Here is a 23898-nt window from a genome sequence, read left to right on the forward strand (position 1 = left end):
TGAGCCGGGACCAAGCTCGTATTTTTTTACTGAAAAAACTTATTCATTTACTTGGTTAAATACATCAAATTATTTATTTAATGACCAACAAAGGTTCGTCCAGAACAAATTCATATATTAAAAGAATGTGGGTTTAGTTCTCACAAGTAGTAATGTGATAATTTGTTGATAGATAATTTATAATTATCTTTATAAGTGTTTATTAAGCCTTGAGATTAGCTCATGGGACCGAATTAAACTAAACTTTTTGACACATAAAATTATCTAATAATTTGAATCTTTTTATTTTACACCAAGGATATTCTTAATCCATAATTAAAAATTATAATCAACAAAGTAGATTCTATCTTTTTTAACAAAATCTTTTTCATACACGTAATCAAGAATCAAAGTTCTATCAACATATTAGACCTCAAATTATAAAATTTGATAAATATTTTTTAAGAAAATAATAAATAATAATAAAATGAAGTGTACGTTATAAAAAATTATTGCATAAACATGATATGAAAAGCATAAATTTGATGTACTAAGTTAATAAGTAGTTAATGTATCATTACTTATAGTAATTAATCATTAGTTTCATTATATAAGTAATCATTAATAATATATGACGTATTAGTTATTTATTAACCTTTTTGTATACAATGATGACGCGAAAGTTAGAATTTATAATTTACGTGGTGATGTACATACAACTCATACTTTATATTAATATGATCAGTGATATAATTGGTAGATAATATTATTTATTAAGTATGTGATTAGAGATTTAATTATTGATTCATGTGTATAAAAAGTATTGTCTTTTTTTTTAATTATAAGAATTTTTAACATGTCTCTAAAAAAAGTTGTTGTTGTATTAAATTTGTTAATTATTTATATTATTATTTTAAAATTATTTATTTCTTCTCTTTATCTACTTACTTTGTTTTCATTAATATCCAAAGAGAGAATAATTAAAAATATATAAAAAATAATTAATACATCTAAAAATTAAAAAATAATCTTATAAAAATAGATAAAGAAGTTTTTAAAAAAGATCTTATAATTAGAGAGGAAAAAATATTTATTAAAAAAGATCAACCCATAAATCTTAATATCTTAATAAATTAATCCTTAATTTTGGATCGAATGATATTCCAGTTAAAAAAAACAACAATCCAAACTTTATACTACTAGGCGGACTGAAATATTTATTTGTTAACTTATTTAATTACAATTAATAATGCCAATGTTTCAAATGTTAGAATGCTTTATTTTACTGAAATGTTATAATGTTTTTTTAAGAATATTAATGTTTAAAGTGTTTAAAATGTTATAATGTTATATAGTGGAATATTAATAAGGCATATAATGGATACTCGATTCTTACAAGGGATTTGGTCTTAGCAAAATGGTTTTGTTCCTTCGATTTTGTGAACTTGTATGCAAGAGACGCAGGGGGAATCGGGACGTGGCTCCACAGACTTCTGCGAAAAATCTGCACTTCATAAAGGTAGAGTCAAATGTACCACATGAAGTGAATGTGTTTAACGTGTATTTTTATGAACAACTTGTGCCTATCACTTTGTGTGGATTGTAAAACGAAAACTTATATTTCATTTGCCAATAATAGTGAAGTCGTTTTTGTACCAAATAAAGTTGATGAATTCATTCCCACGTCCTGTCACTTGCTAAAAAGTCTACAGGTTAACAGTTTAGTATATATAAGGCTTCCTATTCGCGTTAATTCATTTGAAGCTCAATTATGGGATATATATATATATATATATATATATATATATATATATATATTTTTTCCCCTCAGGATATTGTAAGATATCAATTATAAGCTTCTCTTTCGGCTAGGATTTGATACGAGTAATACTTAATTTCAAAATATCCATGCAAAAACTTATTAAATATAAACTGTTGTTAATAAATATTGATTAAACAGTATGCAAAACAAGTTGTTCCTTAAAATATAGTTGGCAAAATCATTTTAGAAAGCCAAAAAGATACATGGAAATTTCCATAAAGCTTTAAAACAAGATATAGCCAAAATATGACAAGCATACCAAGACTTTTCAAAAGACGTGAAGATACATGGAAATTTTCGTAAAGCAATAAAACAAGCGATTTGCCTGAGTAGTGAATTTTTTTTTAAAAAAATAAAAAATAAAGTTACAATAATTGATTAAAAAGTAATTAAAAATTAAAAATTGCACAAATATATGATAAATTAATATATATTTTTTTTGTTTTTAATGAATAATTATAACTATACCCTTTCTTTCTTTCTTTCTTTCTTTCAATGAACGTACAAATCATATCGCTTTAAATGTAACATATTCTAAAACATGATACAACAACCAATCACTATGAATGTAGCATATTCTTAAAACATGATATAACAAAAGAACGACAAACATTGAAAGACCAGTAGGATAAATATATGATGCTGGTAGTAGGCCATGGCTGAGTAGCTAATTAATTGAATCTGTTCATAGGGTTCTCAAGTAATCTCCCCACAGGAACTGGTCCAGTTTGTCTTCCACTGTCCAGTGTATCTATCTATATCAGCTTCAACGACAAGCAAAGCAAAGCCAAAAGCGTAAGGTCCAATTGGCAAGACGTCTCGATTGACCTGTTAATTATACATTATATATTATGGCTTGCACGTGCAATCAAAGTAAAAGTACCAATGCTGGTTTGCCACTCTTATGTAAAAGACTGACTTAGACCTAGACCACCAAGAAATAAAACAATAATTTGTTTTAGAAAAATGTTTTATCAACACTCATTATGTTATAAGACACTTAGAGAAAAATAATATAAATATTATAAATTTATGTTGTGATATAAAAAAATTGAAAGATATTTATGAAATATTTAAAATAAGTAAATGTTTACTTATATTACTCATTTCCTCCCTATGTTAATGTTTTATAATCCCATCTTACACAGGTTCATATAGGAATATCGGGTACCACATCATATCTAAATATGATTTTTTTTTTAAAAGGATATGGATATATAAGATAATAATAAATATGATTATATTTATAAATTGTTTATGTTTGTTAATTCAGCTTTCAATATAATTGATATTTATTTTAGTTTTTACCATCATCGTATTAATGTTGGACTTTAGTAACTTGAAAATTTATTAAGCATATATCATATTAATTAAATTTAAAAAATAATTTAGTTTTTATATATATTGTTTGTATAAAATATTTTTACACACATATATAATATTAGCATTACCGCACCATATTAATGTATATGACGATATGCATGATTGATCAAAAGTATGTTTAGCAAATATTTAGCTTTCATCCTTTTGACTAACCGAAAAAATTGTTCAATCCTAATTAGGGTACGTGTGGTGCATTACAATTTACAAACAACGTAGCACACACGTAGTAGTACTTACTTTAATAGTTTGTATTATACTGTGAGATATTTCAAATAACATTTTAATTTCTAATTTTTTTTATAAATGATAGGATTTTATCATCTAATTCAATAGATAGCTTTATATAAATATTTATAATTTAATGAAACTAACTTAACAATGTTTAATTAATAACTTTTACTTTTCAACTAGTTCATCAACAACTTTTGCGAAGCATAATCTAAAATTTGTTAGGTATCTGTATAAAAATATTTCACAATAATATTTTATAAATTAAACTCTTTAAAAATTGCATGTATAAGTTATGATAGTGATTCTTTCAATATATATAAAAAAATGCACATTGAAAGGTTTGAAGATACAACATAGTAAAACTTTGATATCAAAGCAGTCATATATAATCGCATAAAAAATAAAAAGCAGTCATGTATAAAAATATATATCCACGGATACATATTGTCACGTTTATAATATTTGTGCTATACAGCTTTAATTACTTTATACCATTTTAAATAACAACATAAATAAACTAATTAAAAAAAATTAGTTCTCTAAATATACATGTATTGCCTAATTAGTCTTCTAAAAATTTAGTCATTAACTATTCAAAGGAATTACATTCAAACATTTACAAGAGTAGTTTGTTAACCAAAAATTTGAAGGATAACGCAACGAGGCAAAAGGAAACTCGGTAGAGTTTTGTTTAAAGAACACGAGATTGAATATTTTTTTTTTAATAAGAATTAAAGACAGATATCTCAGTAAGTTTTACGATAACTAATGTTCAATTAACTTAATTGGAAACATGATTAAATATATTTAATTTTCCTTTTCTCAGTTAAAGGTGTACTAAAAATAATATAAAATAGTCTAGTGGGTAAATAATTGCCCAGGTCCCTGGATGACAAACACTATTTTAATTTGGAATCTGCATCTTCATCCCCCCTATAAGTATAAATAGCCCTTTGCTGCTAGTGCTCGCTACATATCTTCAAACTTGTTTCATTTCACTCTCTATACATTTCTTGTTATCTTCAACTCCTCCATTTGCGCTTGCAGCAAGCAAACACAATGGTAGAAATGAAGGGCATATGTAATGTGTTGCATGGGTTGAAACCAGTGTTGCTGATGGTGTTAGTGCAAATTGCATATACTGCTGTCAATGTGCTTTTCAAGCTCGCCATAAACGACGGAATGAGTGTAAAGGTTGCCACAGCATATCGCCTCACTTTTGGATCTGCTTTCACTGTTCCTCTCGCTCTCATTTCTGAAAGGTCCATCATATTATTCACTTCCACCTTCTTCTGTTTCTAGTTATTGTTACTTTCAAACTTATACACTTTATATAGCTTTTTCTGAAAGGCAATAGATTAGCTTAATTTTCTGGCTAAAATGGTTTTTCTTTTCTTTTCTTCTATTCAGGAACAAAAGACCAAAGATGACTTGGAGGGTGCTTTTCATGGCATGTCTTTGTGGCTTATTCGGGTATGTTATGTAAACTCTTCAGTACCTTAATTTTGCCCCCCTTATATGTACTTACATTATATTGTCAATGGTAGTAAGTTAATTAATTAACCAATCCGACATATATATATATATATATATATATATATATATATATATATATATATATATATATATATATATATATATATATATGGTTATGTAATGTTGCTACAGGGGAAGTTTATTTCAAAACCTTTTCTATGAGTCCTTGGCTTTAACATCAGCAACGTTTGCGTCCGCTCTCTACAACCTCATTCCAGCCATTACCTTTGTCTTGGCCATCTCCTGCGGGTAATTAATCATCAACACTACGCCTTTTCTTCTCTTGTAAAATGTTCATCACCCATTCAATAAAATATTAAACAGTATTACTATTTTTTATCAAATGTTAATTTTTATTTTGTTAGTTTAATTAATAAAAGAGATCAAACATGTAATCTTTTTTTCTTTTCTTTTTTTTTAGTCATCTAACTAACCTTATACTTCCACTACTAATTAGTGGAAATTGAAGTTACTGTAGACTGATATTAGTGAGGGACAACTTTACTGTTTGTCCTTAAATTTTCTGTAGTTTCGAAAGGTTAAATTTGAGGGTGGCAGCAGGAAGGGCCAAGGTGTTGGGAACTTTACTTGGAATTGGTGGAGCAATGTTGTTGACCTTTATCAAAGGGGCAGAAATTAATATCTGGCCTTTCCACATCAACCTTATGCATCCAGATCAGCACCAAAACAGCCACGTGGCATCATTAAATACTGACTCTGGCAATAATAAGTTGTTGGGAGCAATTTGCTCCCTAGCAAGCTGCTTCTCTTTTGCTTTGTGGCTCACCATTCAGGTCAGCTTAATTAGTTATTTATTATTCAAGATTTCTTAATTTAATTTGCATTTTTTTTTCTTTATTGACATTAATGGCTCTTGTGGCACAGGCTAAGATGAGCAAAGAATACCCATGTCACTACTCAAGCACGGCTCTTATGTCTACAGCGGGAGCAATACAAGCCACTGCTTTTGGTTTCTGTTTTGAGAGGGATTTGACCCAATGGAAGTTGGGTTGGAATATTCGGCTACTGGCTGTGGCTTATTCGGTATATATTCTTATTTTAGTTATAATCACTATGGTTGTTAAGTTGGTAACTTCACTTATTTATATATATATAATATAAGAAAGTTTTCATCTGAGTTAAATTTTATTATTGCAGGGAATCGTGGCCTCTGGAATAGTTGTAATTATAACTGCGTGGTGCATACAGATGAGAGGGCCTCTGTTTGCGTCTGTTTTCAACCCTCTAATGCTTGTGCTTGTGGCTATTGCCGGTTCTTTGATGTTGAATGAGAACTTATACGTAGGAAGGTATGTACTAATTCATAATTCACCATTAAGAGTTAACTTCTATGCACTGAAAATGCATTCATAGTGTAAGTTTTATGGTGATATTTAATTACAAATCCTCCTTTGAATTAATAATTATTTTTAAAATTCAATAAACTTATGATAGGTGATTATAATTGAATGAGCGTGTAAAACTTTTTATAATGTTATTGCATAATCTTTTTTGTCTGCTTTATATACATTCACCTTCATGGGTTTTATATTTTGGGCATTAATTATGCATATCCATGACATGGTTTGGTTTTGCACAACATATGCAGTGTGGTTGGAGCAGTGCTGATTGTGTGTGGGCTGTACATGGTTCTGTGGGGTAAAAGTAAAGAGATGAAAAATATTACTCAGTTAGTACCATCAGAAACCATCCGAGAAGCTGAAGCCATAGAAGTTGTTGTCATGTCCATTTCCACACCAATAGATTATGAAAAATGTGACCAAAACAACCAAGGCGAAAGGAATGTTGACAAAGAAGATTGTGACGATTTGACAAAAAACAAGGAAGAAGATGATATTGGCATATAGGGGGAGAAAAGGAATCGGCCGAAGATGATGATTGCTTGTCCTCCATTAATAGTTGCCTATGCTTTTGTCTTCGATTCTTTTATTCCACAAGTCAATGAACTACAGTTTACTCATGATATATGTAATTTTGTGCCATAAAAAGTTTAACAATTAGATTTCAGTACAGCTTCATGAATTTCCACTGCCAATCGGCTCAACTTCTGGCTCTTCAAGATGCTAAGGGCCTTGTGTACCAAAATAAATTGCTATGGGCCTGTAGGATGACCCTTCTTTACTTTGGACTTTTAGCCCATAAATATGTATTTATTAGAGAGGTAGATTTTTTATTTATCAACCAAAATAAGTAAATGAATAAACATACTTTTTTATTATAACATGGATTTTGAAATTATTAATGTAATTTAATATTTACTTATGAGGAATTCTAGTGACACTCCCCTTTAAATGAAAAGTAATTATTTTCAATAAATTTTAATTAATCATAAAAAGAATATTTGCAGCTAGAGAGTGTTGTTAGTATTTCTCTTTTATTTTATGATGTAATAATCTTGTTCATCCACACACTCTTACTCTATTGTCACATGAGGTAATCATATTCATATATTTATTGAATTTAAATAAACGCGTTTAAAATAAATCTGAAAACTAATATGTAAAAAATTTGTTCAACCACCTTATTAAGACTTTTGGTTCTTTGTAGAGATCATGAGGTCTTTTCACAAACTTCATCATTTGAATTAATTATGACTTTAATTCATGATCAAATTATACTTAAAAAATTTCATCCTTTTTTAAAAGTGTTTTTCAAAAATCAAACTTAAATCTTTACCTACAAACTTAACATAACATGTGTTAATAACTCCCTTATAGGTGATATAAAATTACATACTATATTCAAAGATAAGCTTTAATTGATATGATATTACATATGAACTCCTTAAAAAACTTGATATGATATTACATATTATATTCAAAGATAAGCTTTAGCAGTGTAAAGTATTGTGATGAAATAAATGTCGTTTGAGAATATTGCACAAGAATTAAGAAAAATCTCAATTCTAAGAGAAAACTTATAGTAGTAGTATATTATAGTTTTGTTGGAAAATCAAGATAATTATCTCTTAAATAAAAGTACTTTTTGAACATTAATTTAGAGAGAAAATACAAAGTTAGAAAAAGTAACAACGACTTTCTTAGTATTATTAAATGATAGTTAATGTTTTTTAATTATTAAAACAATACTTCTTTTTTTTTACAATAAAGCAACACTTTCTTTAAAATACTGACGTTATTGAATCTGGAAATCGATATCAGAAAAGATAAGGAAGTGTGCTTCTAATTATATTATTTGGGAATTGGGCAAAGTAAATTGACTGGAGTCTGGATGTTTGCTTTTGGAACAGACTGGAGTACTGGACTGGCCAATTTTGAGCAATTTTTTATACTCTTATAATAACTCTTTTTTTTTTTGCAGATATGCATTTTATAATATTTTTCTTGAAAATTAAAGTAAAAAATGACTATATATACAAAGTGTGTTACTTGGTTACTTTAAAGGGGAGTATATCCTGTACAAAGACCGGAAAATTTCACCAAATTATCATCCCGGAGTTTCTGGATGCGGTCACCGCCAAAACCGAACTTGGTCCACATGTCTCGATATTAATTACACGCAATGTTAAAGGGTGTTCAAAATTAGCATCGATAATTTAATATTTTTTTATACGTAAGAATTTAACACTCTATGAAAATTTATAACACGTAAGAGTTCTGTTTAATTAAGTGAGATAGATCCAATTTGATGATTGATATAGTTGAAGCATATCCGTGAGAAATTTACTCATATTAATTGTGGGTCTACATATATGAATATGAAATTCTGAATGGAGAAGAAATCCATCCACGCAAATACGGACTACCGAACGCATTAATTGCCCTTGCATCTGCCAAAATGTTGTCTGGGCATTCAAGGGGAGTTTTGAAAAAAAGAAAAACATATTCGATCAAGTATTACTTTCAATGGCCGCGATTTAATTTTAAATGCAATCATAGCAAGCAGTAAAATTTAGATTGCAATTCAACCCAATTCTACCTGGTTGGCAGTGGCGGATCCAAGATCCTAAGTCAGTGAATATAAATTATAAAAAAAATAAAATTAGTGGATTCAATTATATAAATATAAATAAAATAAAATATAAAAATATAAAATTTTATTTACAAATTTAATTAATTTTAGAAAATGAGGGGTGCAAGTGCACACCCTCAAACCAATGTAGGTCCGCCACTGCTCGTGTAATCATTCCAATTGGAATCCCGTAATTTAATTAGGTTGGTTTTATTATTGAATCGATCGATCACATAACTAATTTGAGTGATCCACTTAAATATGATTGATTAGGTCATTATATTCTGATTTGATCATGATTAGTTTTTTTTTAAGACCATCTTTATAATATCATTTTGATATCTCATTATTATCAATTTTTATTTTAAATTTTAAAATATAGATAGATTTTTTTAATCAAATAATAATAATTATATATTTTTATATAATAGATACATATATAATTTTAAAATTTTTAATATATATATATATATAAAGTCAAACTAAATTAACTATTAACTCACTTAATTAAATCCCACTAACTTGACTTAATTAAATCACTGACCCACTAACTTGAGCAAGGGAAAGTGAATGACTGGATTTCATACTTATCCAACCACTTGTATACAAATTTCATAAGAATATCTAACTCTTTTTTTATAGTACATAAAGAAATAAAGAATGACTTGTCCTCCAACAGTGTTAGGCCCAAAAGAGAGAAAACGGGCTACCCATAGTTCAAAGTTGGTGGTTAATAATTTGATAAGAAGCGTGTAGTTAATGTCAGCATATGCATGTGCTTCTTTATTATGTTGAGATGTGGCTTGGCATTTCCGTAATTTGCTAAGTAATAGTGGTCATTTATTTAGCGTAGAGGTGATAAATATCAAGACAGAAGCAGTTTAGTGTTTTACTAGTGAAAAAGGATACAGAAGAGAAGGGAAAGTTAAGATGAAGAAGATGGTGGCTGCAATGATGCTTTTTCTTCTCATTTCTACGCAAATGAAGAGCGTTGAGCCGGATGCTGCGGATTGCTTGGATGGTTGCAGTACTGCCTGTGTTCAAAGCGACTGTAAGTGCTTATCATTATCATTTTCCTCTTTACTGAATCTTATTTTTTAATAAATATATCACAATTCATTCATTTTATTTCAATTTAACTTTTATTGCTATTTAATTATGCTTAATTTTGTTTATACATGAGTATGATTAACTTTGTATAAAAAATACTAGTGTTCACACTATTTAATGAACTCAATTGTATATAATTACAATAGATTTCAATCCTAAACTCATGATATTCTTTTGGCAATACAAACTATTTTAGTATTTTTATTACATTTTTAATTCACAAATTATACGGAAAGTGTGATGCTGGGCAAAATCAAAACAGGAAATTGGTAGAATGGAATTATTTAGATGTATAATGCCAGCCGAAAATTACATGTGTAAAATATTGTGAATAATACTCACTCTACTGTGAAATAAATGTCGTTTAAGAATATTGCACAAGAAATAAAGAAAAATTTTAATTCTAAGAGAAACATGATCATAAGAGTCCAGAAGATATAAAATGGAATGAATGATTAAGAGAAAAAAAAATCACAGATTTGATATTCTCTGATAACAAAAAAAAATAACATTTTAAGAACTAACCATAAAAAAATGATCATAGGAGTATATTATTCTTTGGAGCAGATTGCACCGGCCAATTTGGAGCAAAAATAATCATACGAGCATATTTATTTTTAAAAAGTTACATTAAGAAATACTATAAATACAAGGTGTGTAGCTTCAGAGATGGAGTATATGACTAAAAATAAATCTGCCCGAATTTTTGGATGCGGTTGCCGCCAGAGCTGTACTTGGTCAAGGGTGCCCGAAAGACCAAATTAGGATCGATAATTTTAGTGAATTGAAAACAGGAAATTAGTAAAATGAAATTAGATTATATGATTTGGTTTATGTTTGGTAGAGTGAAAAAAAATGAAAATTTTGAATTAAAATAAAAAGTAAAAATATAAATTCCACAGAAATATACTGTTTATTTCAGTCATTTTCCATTCACTTACACCTGTATCGAACACTTCCTTCATGCAGCGAGGCTTCAAGCACGGTGTGAACGCAAATGCAGCATTAGATGCGGTCCAGGTAACCAACCTAATCCCAAATATTTATTCTTCAAACTTATAATGCTATAGATTTATATTTCGTGGATGAATAAAAAAAATAAAAGACACAATATATTTTGTCTTCTGGCCTAGTATAGATTATAGAATAGTGTTTTTTGAACAATTGAACTAATTCAATGATGTGTTGTTTTAAGCTGTTGAATTGTTTAAATTGCATAATTCAAAATGAATTAAATAGAATGGACTTCATTTTTCCATCTATTTTTTCTTAAGTTTAAAAGCCATTAAACAGAATTAATTTAATTTTTATCTCAAATTTGTTGGATTATACTTTTATCCATTTGAACCTAATTAAAGGCTAACCCACTAAGTATGTGTTTGGTTTTGGTATTTTCTACATGCTAAGACTAATCTCTCATGTCATTGGCAACCATTCAACGTATACAATCAAGCATGCTCCAACTTTAACCTCTTGCTGCAACATCTTCCATTTTCTGGGTTTCCACACGTCTAAATATATTTTATCACCAACTTTCCCCTTCCTTAATCCTTACGCACAATGATTGGCTATTTGACTTGTTCACTTCATGGTTTTCGCTAAGTTTGTCTTCTACTTCCGTGTTAGTGTCACAAAAATTTGAAAAAATAGGTTATGTATGGAACGTGAAACAATTTTACAATAAAATCTCATTATAAACTGCCATTATATTAGTTTAACCAATGGTCTTCAGTTTTTTTGTGATTTATACCTAAAACAAATTGTATTATCATAACTGCAACATGCTAATATCATTAATTTATTATTATACTAAGATAGTTAAACATCTAGAAAGTATACATAAAATATGGAAAGATTTAAAAGTATATAACTACTATTATATGCAGTGTTTTAGCTCCTACAGAATCACCCCACAACCAATGTTTACATTCATAAGGTGGTTCATCAAACCAATGTATTATTCCCAAGGATAATTCATGGCCCCGGTTAGGCATATAATCAAGCAGCATAATTGTCTTAAAATAAAATCTTGTTTCTGTTCAAAGATAATCCAAAAATAGACATTCTCGTCCGGGTGGTGTAGTTGGTTATCACGCTAGTCTCACTCACTAAAGGTCTTCGGTTCAAACCTAGGCTCATACATAGAATTTTCAAGTTTACTTCAAGAGATCTTTGTAGTCTTTTTTATATATGCTTTGTGATCAAATTTTACAGATTCCACAATCAAGGAGGACATGAGTTGATTTGAGTATGTAAAGTCACAGCGCAAGCAAGCAGTGTTTCATCACCATAGTCTTATTTAGTCCTTGCTTATACATATAATAACATTTTAAGGTTTGTCTGATGTTGTAGTAACATCTAAATAAACATGGATGGCTTTTTAAGATCAAATTGGTTAGGGTAGATGTTGCGACTTGAAGGAATGCTAGCTGATGTGAATGAGTGTTTTATCAAGGCAATAAATACATCACCAATTAATATCACTATACATTTGCAACAAACTATTATCTATGCTATCAAGATTTGTTTTTGAAAAGTAGGGACAATAATGATTAGAGTATGTATTGCCCCAAATTTCGTGCTTGCTTCGATATACTTAGGCACGATTTATACACTTACAATAAGCGAATTCAATCCATTTTATTCAAGTTTAGATTCACTTTTTGTTTTGATTTTTTAACTTTTTTTTATCATTTATACTACTAATAAACAAAATACTTTGATATCCACATTTAATTAGATAGTCTTATCCTTAAATTACTTTTTAAACTTTCAATTTTTTTTTCCAAACCTATAGTAATTTCTCACTGTTTCTATATTATTAGGTTTTTTTTAATTCTGTCACTATTTTCTTAACTGTATTTAACTTTTTTGTTTTTTATTTATTATTTAAAAAATTTAGAGAGCCAAGGGAGTGTCTCTCTTTCCCCAATATAGAGTAATGATTCTAGGTTTTGACTCTTTTTTTTTCAAATTATTTTCATTATTAAAAAGATAACAAAGAAAAAATACCAGCTTGTTTTATAGTAATTGCATATAACATGATTATTTCATTGTTAATCTACTTATGCTTCTAGATTTATTTTTTTGTCTTTGCTCATTAATAATTTGAGTAATTAATTATTTTTTGCTTCGTGAGTAATTAAATTTACATTATAGTTAATTCGATCTCTCAATTGGATAGAGACAAAATGCGTGTCTACGAAAAGATTGCATGAATTTCATAAATCGACACTCACGTTTATTCATTATTTGTATTTAATTTATTCCAAAAATCTCATTTCTTACAAGACAGTTTTTTTGTTTGTTTTTTTTTTCATTCTTAACTCTTTTAAATATGTGCTGCTACACCAACTCTTTTAGAAAAAATATACGAAATTATATATTCAGTTTAGCCATTAAATTAAAAAAATTATAAAGTATAATAGATTTATAAAATTTCATGCAAATAATAATAACAATAATTCATCAAACTACTTTATTCTGATAGATAGTATAATGTTAAAATATAATTAAATGTCAATTGTCAGAATATATGAACTAATGTTCAATAGTTTAGAAATTTAACATACATGATTCGAAAAATAATATTAAATGGATCAACAGTTGAATTAGTTAAATTTGTATTGTACAAAAATGTTACTACCTCTAGCGCAAACATATTTTTTGTCCTAATATATAAAAAAAACATATAATCACTTTCTAATGTCTTAATTATTGGTTTTTTATATCTTAGCTTATTAATAAATATTCACTTATTTTCCATAATGTGAATGTATTTATTTGACTACTAACAATATAAGTTATACTCATTCGTTGGTTGAAAAAAAAATATTCTTATATTATGAGTGACATCATCAAATACAATCTCAACTTAAATCATTTAATTATGAGTATTTTTTTAAATAAACTTAAGTTTATGGCATTATTTTTTTTTTAAATGTAATGGACATTTGGAAGGGGAGAAAATTTTCATGCTCGATAATCATAATTTTTTAGAATCATGAATCTTGAAAATTATATTTGCTGGAAATAAAAATATTTGTTTAATTAATCATTAAGAATTTTTAGATAAATTTTTTAAGAATTAAAAAATTATGTGATATTTTTACTATTAACTTTAATTATTTACCATATTAAATAATTTAATAAAAATAATATGATATTTTTATTATAGTAAAATAAAAACTAAATCTAAAAAAGTAGGATTCTCACTTCCTTCACGGAAATGTTTTTGTGGGGATGTTAGTTAAAAAGGAATATTAGGAATCATAGTTTTCCAATAATATATTTTTTAAAAATGTGTATTAAATATGAGAATCTAAGTTTCCCAATTTAGGATTATAGGAAAAGTGGAGATTTCTTTCCTTCAAATGTTTTCTTAATTTTTGTTAATAAAGAAAATCATGTGATCTTTATTTTATTTTAAACATTTAATCCATCTTATATCTTTAAATTTATGACATTATTAATTAAATATATTTAACTTAACTATTATCTTGATTAGGTATTTTTTTATTATATATAAGATTGAATTGAGCATTAAGTTGTGTAAGTGTAAAATTTTGACACCTTATGTCAATTAATCACCTCTTTCTATCACACGTTGACCTAATTACATAGGAGTCACATATATAACAAAATCAACATTTTTACATGAAAGTAAAAAGAGAAAATTAAGATTGTACAAGGGCACCAACCTGCATAGATTCAAGAAATGATGTCATGTGACGCTTATAAATATCGCATCACTTGTGTTTTAATCTGATCATTCATAGGGAGATATAACGATTAATATTTATTTTTCTCACTCATATAAGAGTGGTGTTTTTCACTAGATATGCTTCCAATATATGGGTGTGTATGTGTGATAATTTGACCCTCCTTACAAATAAAAAAATAATTTAAATGATTTTCATTTGCTTTAAAAATTAAAATAAAAAAGTGAATATAAAATTATACTTAAAATGCTAAAGTAGCAAACAAAAAAAAGTAATTTTGGTGTTTTTTTATTGATAAAATAAATTTTATCTTAATAATCTGTGTCATAAAATTTGAAATTAAATATCATCATAAGTTTTTAAAATAAAATTTCAATTTAAGTAATACTCCATTAAAAATATATATTAAAAAAACTGATCGAATTATAGTTTCCTCCAAAAACAAAATTGAGTCATCGTCATGTTTTTTTAATGAATATGAGTCATCGTCATTTAAGCCTCATGATGAATAGCAGGAAGATTTTGACCAAAACCAAGAGTAGTTGGATGTAGATTATAGATCGAGTTCCTCATCTCATAATGAGCACACGAAATGCAGGTGCCTAATAGCTTCAGAAAGAGGAAATGAGGACCCCACACTACCGATGAAGGCACCGTTTTTAACTGTATATCTGTATAAAGTAAAATCTGGTCTTTGAAAATGAATGTAATCTATTGTGTATTTTTGTGTTTTAATTTGATATAATTAAGAGAATAAAATTACCTATTCTTAATTGGAGGTTGCTCAATATGCATGTAATAGACTGCTGGTGAGACTGAAAAAGGTAAAAATAGAAAGTATAAAAAACATTATCCTAAGTTACAACTTCAATTCAACAAAAAACAATTATAAGGCACGCGACGAAAAAGTAACGTTTCCTACGCTATGAAGCTTCAATGATGATGAATGAGCATCGCCAAAGTCATACTTTGTCACCAAAACTCCAACTGAAAACAATCGATTATCATTATTCTAAAGTTCAACAAAGAACAAAACAGTGAATGATGTTGGAATGGAACGGAAGGTATCCTAAAAAAGAGGCTTCAAAATAAAAAGCTCTCAAAGTCTCAACTCATTGAAATCATTGTCATCGTATAAACTATACACAATGCATGCGTAATTCCGGGGCTTCTACCTACTTACCCGACTTTTTACATGTTTATTATTATTATTACTGTGGGGGACTTTCCTTGCAATCACAGTTCTAGATAGAGTAAATAAACAGATATGAGACTATTCATCTTTTATATATATATATATATATATATATATATATTATGTCAAAATATTTCCGAATAAGTTTAATAAATAATAAAAGTAACATCGAGAGAGTTTAAGTTATTATAAATGTGAGTTGTGATTTATGTGGGGGAAAAAGTAACATACATATAAGTAAACATTATATAGCAAGATAAGGAGAAAAGCTAATACAAGACATTGCGGCATCAATGTATCAAGAACATTGTGTTGGAAATGTACTAAAAAAAACAATGAGAAGAAGGATGACAACTAGTGGATGGATCACAATATCATGCATGTAAATGAGTGAAAGCAGAAAAATAAAAATAAAATGAAATTCTACCCTATTTAAAACTGTAAAGGATAAATTTAATAAATATTTTGGGAGTTAGAAGAAAATAAAATACAAAATATTAAAAGCTAAAATAATGTATAAGAAAAGGGCACTACAAACTATACAAATATATATATATATATATATATATATATATATATATATATATCAAATACTAATATAATCGAACAACTTTTTAACTACTGAAACAACTAACGAAACGTACAGTATAAATAATGTTAAAATATGTAAAAAATATTGTACTTATTAACTTTTGTTTCGCCATAGAAATAAAATTCCAATTTCCACTATTGCTAGATGATCACAAAAAATAGGGGGTTGAAACAACATCAATAATGCAGATTTTCCAGTGATGAAAGCGGTAATAAGATAGTGCTGATCTGTAATTTTTTAATCAATAGAGTAAATTTTAAGCAATCAAAATAAAAATATGAGCTACCAAAATAAATAAATACACAATTATTGTGGATACCGAATCAAAAAACTATATTAAAAACGTATATCAAATTCAAAAGGTTTAAAATAGGAATAGACATTATCGATAATCTAGAAACCTCCGTTTCAGCTGCCTTTAAATATTCTTTGAATTCATTCTATAATCCTTTGTTTTAATATAAGTCGTTGGGTCTTCCTTCTTAATTAATTTGATGTTATTAGTTTGATTTTTCGTTAACTATTCGTAGAAGGAAAAACAACTTTATTTAAGTAACATGTCTAAAAAAAAAAAAACAGGAGAACAGAAAATTAATTAGGAGATATATGAGATTGACTGATAAAAAAAATTGAGTTCAAATCTTTTCACTACAAAAACAAAACAAATAATTATTTCATTCGTTTCATTATAACGTAAGAGAACAAAATTATTTTAAAATATTAATTATTTTTTAATTATATTCCTCTTATAATATTAATCATATCCAACAAAACTTATAAATAAATTAATGATAATATAAAATTAATTTAAAAATTTATTAGTCTTATTTGTTTTAATCTGTGTTTGTAATACACATTAAGATAATTGTTATTTTGTGACGAAATAATAAATATTAATAACATTTATTTATTGGTAAAAAAAGTTCTTAATATTAAAAAATACAGTACGTCCGAATAAAACATGGGATATTGGAAGAGAGTGGGCACATGACATTACTGACTGGTTGCCGCGACCTTTATGGGACGATTTGTTCAGGGAGACCAAGTGGGTACATTAAACTTCTCTATATCAGAATTATGTTGAGTATTATTATTATTATTATTATTAAAATACCAATAAATTTTATCTTTGAATAAAACCTCAAATAAATTTTCTTATTTTATATAGATTTAACGAGACATTGGAGTCCGGACATGAGAGAGAGAGAGAGATGAGGGAGGTGTAAGAAACTGGAAGGAGTAGGTGTTGTTGGCATTCTGACCTAAAGCTTGTGTCTTTCTGCTTCGTTTGTATCTTCTGCTGCGTAAAGAGGATCCCTTTCTGATTCTTCCGTAAATTTCGTCTCTGAAACTAGGGCTAATACTTCATCTACCGATCTCTATATTCTGGGTATGTTGTCTCCCAAATCCAAAGTGTACTCACTCTCTCTTCTTTTTTTCATTCAAACAATCTGTGGAGGGTTTCTTCTAATCTGGGTCTTTTCTTTTTATTCTACTTGGTCTCTGTTGAAAATGCTGGGGGCGAAACTCATGGGTTTTCAGTTTTTCCAAGTTCTTGGAAGGAAAATGGTGGGTGTAGAAAAATTGAGTTATTTTGCTTCCAGTTTCTGTGGGAGCCAAATCTTAAAGGAGATTGTGGGATTTGAAATTTTGAAGACTTGTCTTCTAACTCTCTTTTTTGTGCTATGCAGATGAAGGTTTGCTTTTGATCCGGCTTGGGAGTTTTGATCGACTTGATTTTAACTCCAACTTTTAAGAGTTAGTAGTCTCTCTTCTGGTCCTTGGTGTTCGCAATAATAGCCAAAGGAAAAAGAAATTTGAAAGCTTTCTATTTCTGTACCTGCTAAATTGGCCAGTGAATTGGTGATGATAGCTTTTCCATATTTATAGCAATTAATTAGTTTTTGCGTGCCTATTAACGATTTCCATATAAATTTCAAATATGATCTATAGAATAACTAAATGATGGCATTTTTAATTGGTTGATACTAAATGATGGCATTTTTGCTTCTGAAATTGCTACCATCTCATCATGATAATGCTATTTTGAGCCACCCTTTTCGATGATGAGTGATGACCAAATATCTAGTCTTTGACACACACGTTCCTTCTGGCATTTCACTATCTGTAATTGTTGTAAATACCTCTTGCATTTAATTCATGGCCATGGATGCTTAAACACTGATTGATGTATTGGATGGTGTCTATTTTGGATCAGAGTCTTTAGAGAGTATTTTGGGTGGAAAGATGAGGAATAATAACTGTAACTTTGCTGAATGGCAGCCATATGCTCACAGTGGTTGAATATAGTACGTCAGAAGTTCACACAAGATATATATATAATTATTATTGGGTACCACCTGCAGAATGTCATTCCGCAGCATAGTTCGTGATGTAAGGGATAGTTTCGGGAGCTTATCTAGGCGTAGTTTTGATGTCAGACTTACTGGGCATCATAGAGGAAAATCTCAAGGATCAGTGCAGGATTTGCATGACCAGCCTCTAGTAATTCAAAATAGCCGCTGGGCTAGCTTACCCCCAGAATTACTATTTGATATCATTAGACGGCTAGAGGAGAGTGAGAATACATGGCCTGCTCGAAAGCATGTTGTTGCATGTGCTGCAGTTTGCCAGTCTTGGAGGAATATGTGCAAGGACATCGTTAAGAGCCCAGAGTTTTGTGGCAAACTTACATTCCCTGTGTCCTTGAAGCAGGTTAGGTTCATTACTTTTTCATAGCAGATTGCTTCACTTTTATTAACCAAACTATTACATTTATGTGGTGATAACAATGATAGTTGATGTTATGGGTTGAAGCAACACCCTGATTGTTTGCTCCTTTCGCTTTTCAGCCTGGGCCACGGGATGGAATCATTCAATGTTTTATCAAAAGAGATAAATCTAATTTAACATACCACCTATTCCTTTGTCTCAGCCCTGGTAAGCTTTCTATTTATACATTTAGTTATCACTTGGTTTTGTATGGCTTATTGATCTTGGCATGCTATGAAAGCACATGAATTTTTGTGCAAACGCTGATTCTGTCTGCATGTGTGTAGATCTTTGCATGGATATGATTTGAGATCTATATGGGATGGCACTTGTAATACTGTAATTTACACTTGAAGCAATTACTATTGGGTCTTGGCTGAGCACAAAAAAAAAAAAAACTATTGGGTCTTGTGGGAAAATTTTGGAAATGGGTTTTATGGGTCAAGTTTCCATTCATAGAGCATGAAAATCAGTTAGTTGACTACTTGACTTAGTTTTATAATGGTTGGTTCTGTGTGTTTATTTATTTCCCTTATGATTGATGATTGATTTAAGAAGAAAGGAACATCTTGTTTGATAGCCATTTAGTTGGGAGCAAACCTTGTTTTTGTCGTGTTATATATGAATTATCATGGCTACCTTCCTCATAAGTTATTTTTAGATGTTGCTTAATTCTATTATTTAGTGTGTATAAGTCATTCCCATCTTACCAATTGCTGCCTTGGAAGGGCCTAATCTGCCTGTATATTATGTGGCAGATGGGACTCAATCAGAGTCTGATATTTACTGCCATATTCTAGTGCATACAGAGCTCATTTAATTTTCTTTTCCATTTATTTTTTAATTTACTTTGAGTTTTGCAGCTTTGTTAGTTGAAAATGGAAAATTCCTCCTTTCTGCTAAGAGGACAAGGAGAACAACTTACACAGAGTACGTTATTTCCATGGATGCTGACAACATCTCTAGATCCAGTAACACTTACATTGGAAAGCTGAGGTGAGTTTACTGCCTGCAAGTGTTAACATCCTCTGATTACTTTATCTTTGACTTTATTGATGAAACTCCTTTTTGTTTCTTCTTAAAAAACTTAAAATATCATTTAAAATTTAGAGTAGGTGAGTGCATTCTAACTCCCTGAAGTATAACGGCAGAATTCACTGTCAATTTCAGTTGGTGAGAGATGTAAGCATGTTGACCTTGATATATTTTTGACATACAAAATTCGATGAAAAGAATTGTAACCATTATTAGCGAAAAGAAGATCGTACTTTTTTAAATATCTATTCAAAGCAATAGTTTAGATTCTTATTCCATCATTAATTTTCCACTTATGCCTTGTAGATTTATCCTATTTTGCTTTTCAAGGCTTCAAGCCTATTTACATGGTATTTTATTTTTATGTTCTGTTTTATATATCCTTATCTTCTCACTTATGAGATTTTCTTTGACATCCATTCACCAGATCAAATTTTCTTGGTACAAGATTCATTATATGCGATACACAGCCTCCATACTCTTCTGCCCATATATGCCCTCCTATGACTGGGAAGACGAGCCGTAGATTTTATTCCAAAAAGGTCTCGCCTAAGGTCCCATCTGGGAGTTACAACATAGCTCAGGTAACATATGAATTAAATGTGCTTGGAACTCGAGGCCCAAGAAAGATGCACTGCGTTATGCATTCAATACCAGCTTCAGCACTTGATGCAGGCGGCACTGTTCCTGGCCAGCCAGAGCTTCTTCCTCGTCCCTTGGAGGACTCGTTTCGGAGCATCTCGTTTTCAAAGTCTCTAGATCGTTCGATTGAGTTCAGCAGTTCACGATTTTCTGAGATTGGGGAATCTATCATCGAGGATGATGATGGCAAGATGAGACCCTTGGTTCTGAAAAACAAGCCTCCAAGATGGCACGAACAGTTACAATGTTGGTGCCTTAATTTCCGTGGACGAGTAACAGTTGCGTCTGTTAAAAACTTTCAGTTGATTGCTGCCACCCAACCACCCGCTGGTGCACCTACACCATCTCAACCAGCTCCACCGGAGCATGATAAAATCATTCTTCAATTTGGCAAAGTTGGTAAAGACATGTTCACCATGGATTATCGGTACCCTTTATCTGCATTCCAAGCTTTTGCAATATGCTTGAGCAGCTTTGACACCAAATTGGCTTGTGAATAAAGATAAATCATGAAGCTAAAGGGTTTTAAGTGAGCTAATGAAACAGTTATGATGATGGTATCTTTCCCGTTGTTTATCTTTCTTTTTCTATTTTCATTACCAGTATCATGGGAATAGGCAATTGTTGTTACTCAGCTTCTGTATGATTAAATTGTAACCGTAGTTCATCTCTGATGTAATAGGATTTTGGAGCATTTTTAACATACAATGTTGCTATGTTTCTTTCTCAGTTGATTCCACCAACAAACCATCATTTAACATATATTTTAGGCTATGCTGCCGTCTACATTGTCTGGTGCATGTTTGGTAATTGAGAGGTACATATAATCTGTCACATGATGCTGTATGTGCTTGTACCTAGTATGGTGGGCACTGAATAGATTGATCATAAGAGTTGTTTGAGAATCAGGAAAATAATGGTGCTTAAGAATTATGAACTGAAGCTGGGCATGGCTTGTCTGGGTGTTGGACCCATGCCAATAGTGATATTTCACTTGTTTTTGGAAGATACTGATCATGTTTAAGATGGTGGACCAAATTATTGTACACCTGCGAATGTGATGACCAACTCAGCAGGTTTGATGACTGTATAACATGACTAGAACGACTTTTCTTGAATTAATTAACAAGTTAGCCAACTGATTTATTAAAATCTAGTTGAGTTGGGGGAATATCATTTATCTTTTGTTTTTAATAGAAAATATAAAAAAAGTTACTATCTTTTTATTTCTTATTCTTGTTTCTAAATATTTGCATTAAAAGTATCATAACTCATAAAAATATAATTTTTACTGGTTTTATGTTATTTTAAAGCACTAAATAAATAAAACACTCGAGTAACATTTTTTGGTTTTTGTCGTTTTAAATTTTTTTGGAACCTAATAAAATGTTTTTTTTTTAATTTCTAACGGCCTTAATACAAATTGTAAATTTTAACATACGTTTCTTTTGTACTAGAAGATTTTCATTTTATTCCTCTTATATTGAAGTATTTTTATTTTAATTCTTGTTATTGAAGAAACAATATCGCTTGATAGCAATTTGTTAGTCATATTATCACTTAATAGTCAAGAACTAAAATGAAAAGTATTTTTTTTAATAAGGATTTAAAAGGAAACTTTTTTTAACATAAAAATAAAAGCATCACTAAATAGTATAAAAATTAAAGTTATTTAAGCCAAACATAAAAATTAAGAACTATTTTTTACCTAAATAATGGATTCGAAATACGAATCAGATAGTTATGCTATGTAACATTGCTCGTAGTAATATTAGTAATGACCAAACAAAAATTGCTCTTAGCGTTTACCAAAGTTTTAATAGAAAAAATAAATACAAAAGTAATGGTTATGTGGTGAAAAAATATATTCTAATGGTTTGATTAATTCTTAATAACTTCTCATTTTGTTCTCGTCCTATAACCTTAATAAGGTTTGACTATTGAATTATAGCATATTAGGAAAATATGATTGAAGATGATGATACACATATTGCGTGGATGAGGAGTGGTAGTAGCATTTCTGGTGTAGAAGTCAACTAGACATGTCAAGGCAAATCAATATAACCAGCTTCATCTCAGCTCAAAACGTAATAATCATGAGATGGGAACAGGAAAATCTCATGGATAAAGTCAAACAATTTTTTTTTTTTCATCATTTAAGTCAAACAATTATTAGCCACCGATAACAAGAAATGCTAAATTATATACGTTTTTTAACATAACATTGAATATATATTATGTAGTGTATGCTAAAAAATCAAAAGCTTGATATCATAGAGAACAACCACTAAAAACTGAGTACTCAAATTTTACTTTATTTTATTATCATATGTTTAGTAAAAAAAAAAACACGACTGTTTTTCTTTTCCTAAATGCTTACATTTATAAAATAAAAAAGTCAGATACAAATTAAATAAAATATATCTGATTCAAGTCAACTATCCAATAACTAATGTAGCAAAAATAAAATAAAATCACAAGCTAATAAAAAAACCAAAGGTGTAAACGCAAATGAATTACAGAAGGCATAAAACCTATCCTATTTTTAGCGCAAAAGAAAAAAATGTATATTTTGTTTTAAATTTTTAGTTGGCTGTTTGGTGAGTCCATTGATTTTGAATAAGATAGACTTATCACATTAACTTGTTCTTTCTTATTCTTTAATTCAAACTTTATCTTGGAGAAAAATTGTAAGGGGAGGCAGTATATGATAAATAAATTTATTTCTTTTATCGTCAATTTTATCATCACGACTATCACCTGGTGTTACTATCACGCTACAAATTACAATAACTACAGTAAAAAAAACAAACAAATTACAATAACAATTGGTGCTGATCACTAGCTATTACATACGCTATCAATTTATTATTGTAATTATCATCGT

The 23898-nt window shown here is 29.1% G+C and overlaps 2 protein-coding genes and 1 long non-coding RNA gene across 14 annotated transcripts; all 3 read left to right on the top strand.

Annotated features, from left to right (window-relative positions):
* The first annotated feature begins 4369 nt into the window (after positions 1 to 4369).
* Positions 4370 to 7190, top strand: LOC100798755 (WAT1-related protein At1g68170). The gene is made up of 7 exons (XM_003531520.4): positions 4370 to 4677; positions 4826 to 4888; positions 5084 to 5200; positions 5481 to 5745; positions 5837 to 5995; positions 6110 to 6261; positions 6561 to 7190. Exons 1-7 carry the CDS (start codon positions 4475 to 4477, stop codon positions 6817 to 6819), a joined length of 1218 nt encoding a protein of 405 aa, XP_003531568.1. The 5' UTR covers positions 4370 to 4474; the 3' UTR covers positions 6820 to 7190.
* Positions 7191 to 9616: 2426 nt separating this feature from the next.
* LOC100306150 (uncharacterized) lies at positions 9617 to 12537 on the top strand. The gene is made up of 3 exons (XR_003267892.2): positions 9617 to 9995; positions 11024 to 11074; positions 12269 to 12537. It is a non-coding gene; the product is annotated as an uncharacterized lncRNA (long non-coding RNA).
* Positions 12538 to 17535: 4998 nt separating this feature from the next.
* On the top strand, positions 17536 to 21740 carry LOC100799279 (tubby-like F-box protein 8). 12 transcript variants are annotated; one of them, XM_041018263.1, is made up of 8 exons: positions 17536 to 17607; positions 17731 to 17952; positions 18105 to 18131; positions 18254 to 18425; positions 18781 to 19277; positions 19415 to 19502; positions 20198 to 20330; positions 20797 to 21740. In XM_041018263.1, exons 5-8 carry the CDS (start codon positions 18930 to 18932, stop codon positions 21509 to 21511), a joined length of 1284 nt encoding a protein of 427 aa, XP_040874197.1. In that variant the 5' UTR covers positions 17536 to 17607; positions 17731 to 17952; positions 18105 to 18131; positions 18254 to 18425; positions 18781 to 18929; the 3' UTR covers positions 21512 to 21740. The 12 variants fall into 12 exon arrangements, with proteins under 12 accessions (XP_040874197.1, XP_040874199.1, XP_014634561.1 ...); XM_041018265.1 differs by having other exon boundaries at positions 18929 to 19277; XM_014779075.3 differs by having other exon boundaries at positions 18254 to 18320.
* Positions 21741 to 23898: the final 2158 nt, after the last annotated feature.

The sequence above is a fragment of the Glycine max genome, chromosome 8 (genome assembly GCF_000004515.6).
Source record: "Glycine max cultivar Williams 82 chromosome 8, Glycine_max_v4.0, whole genome shotgun sequence".
Classification (NCBI taxonomy): Eukaryota; Viridiplantae; Streptophyta; class Magnoliopsida; order Fabales; family Fabaceae; genus Glycine; species Glycine max.

What these genes read in the sequence shown, in the direction of transcription:
- LOC100798755 (XM_003531520.4), top strand. Translation starts at nt 4,475, where the DNA reads ATGGTAGAAATGAAGGGCATATGTAATGTGTTGCATGGGTTGAAACCA. An exon ending in CTCGCTCTCATTTCTGAAAG is followed by an intron (nt 4,678 to 4,825) that starts GTCCATCATATT and finishes TCTTCTATTCAG; the next exon opens with GAACAAAAGACCAAAGATGA. An exon ending in GTCTTGGCCATCTCCTGCGG is followed by an intron (nt 5,201 to 5,480) that starts GTAATTAATCAT and finishes AATTTTCTGTAG; the next exon opens with TTTCGAAAGGTTAAATTTGA.
- LOC100799279 (XM_041018263.1), top strand. Translation starts at nt 18,930, where the DNA reads ATGTCATTCCGCAGCATAGTTCGTGATGTAAGGGATAGTTTCGGGAGC. An exon ending in TCCCTGTGTCCTTGAAGCAG is followed by an intron (nt 19,278 to 19,414) that starts GTTAGGTTCATT and finishes TTCGCTTTTCAG; the next exon opens with CCTGGGCCACGGGATGGAAT. An exon ending in ACTTACATTGGAAAGCTGAG is followed by an intron (nt 20,331 to 20,796) that starts GTGAGTTTACTG and finishes TCCATTCACCAG; the next exon opens with ATCAAATTTTCTTGGTACAA.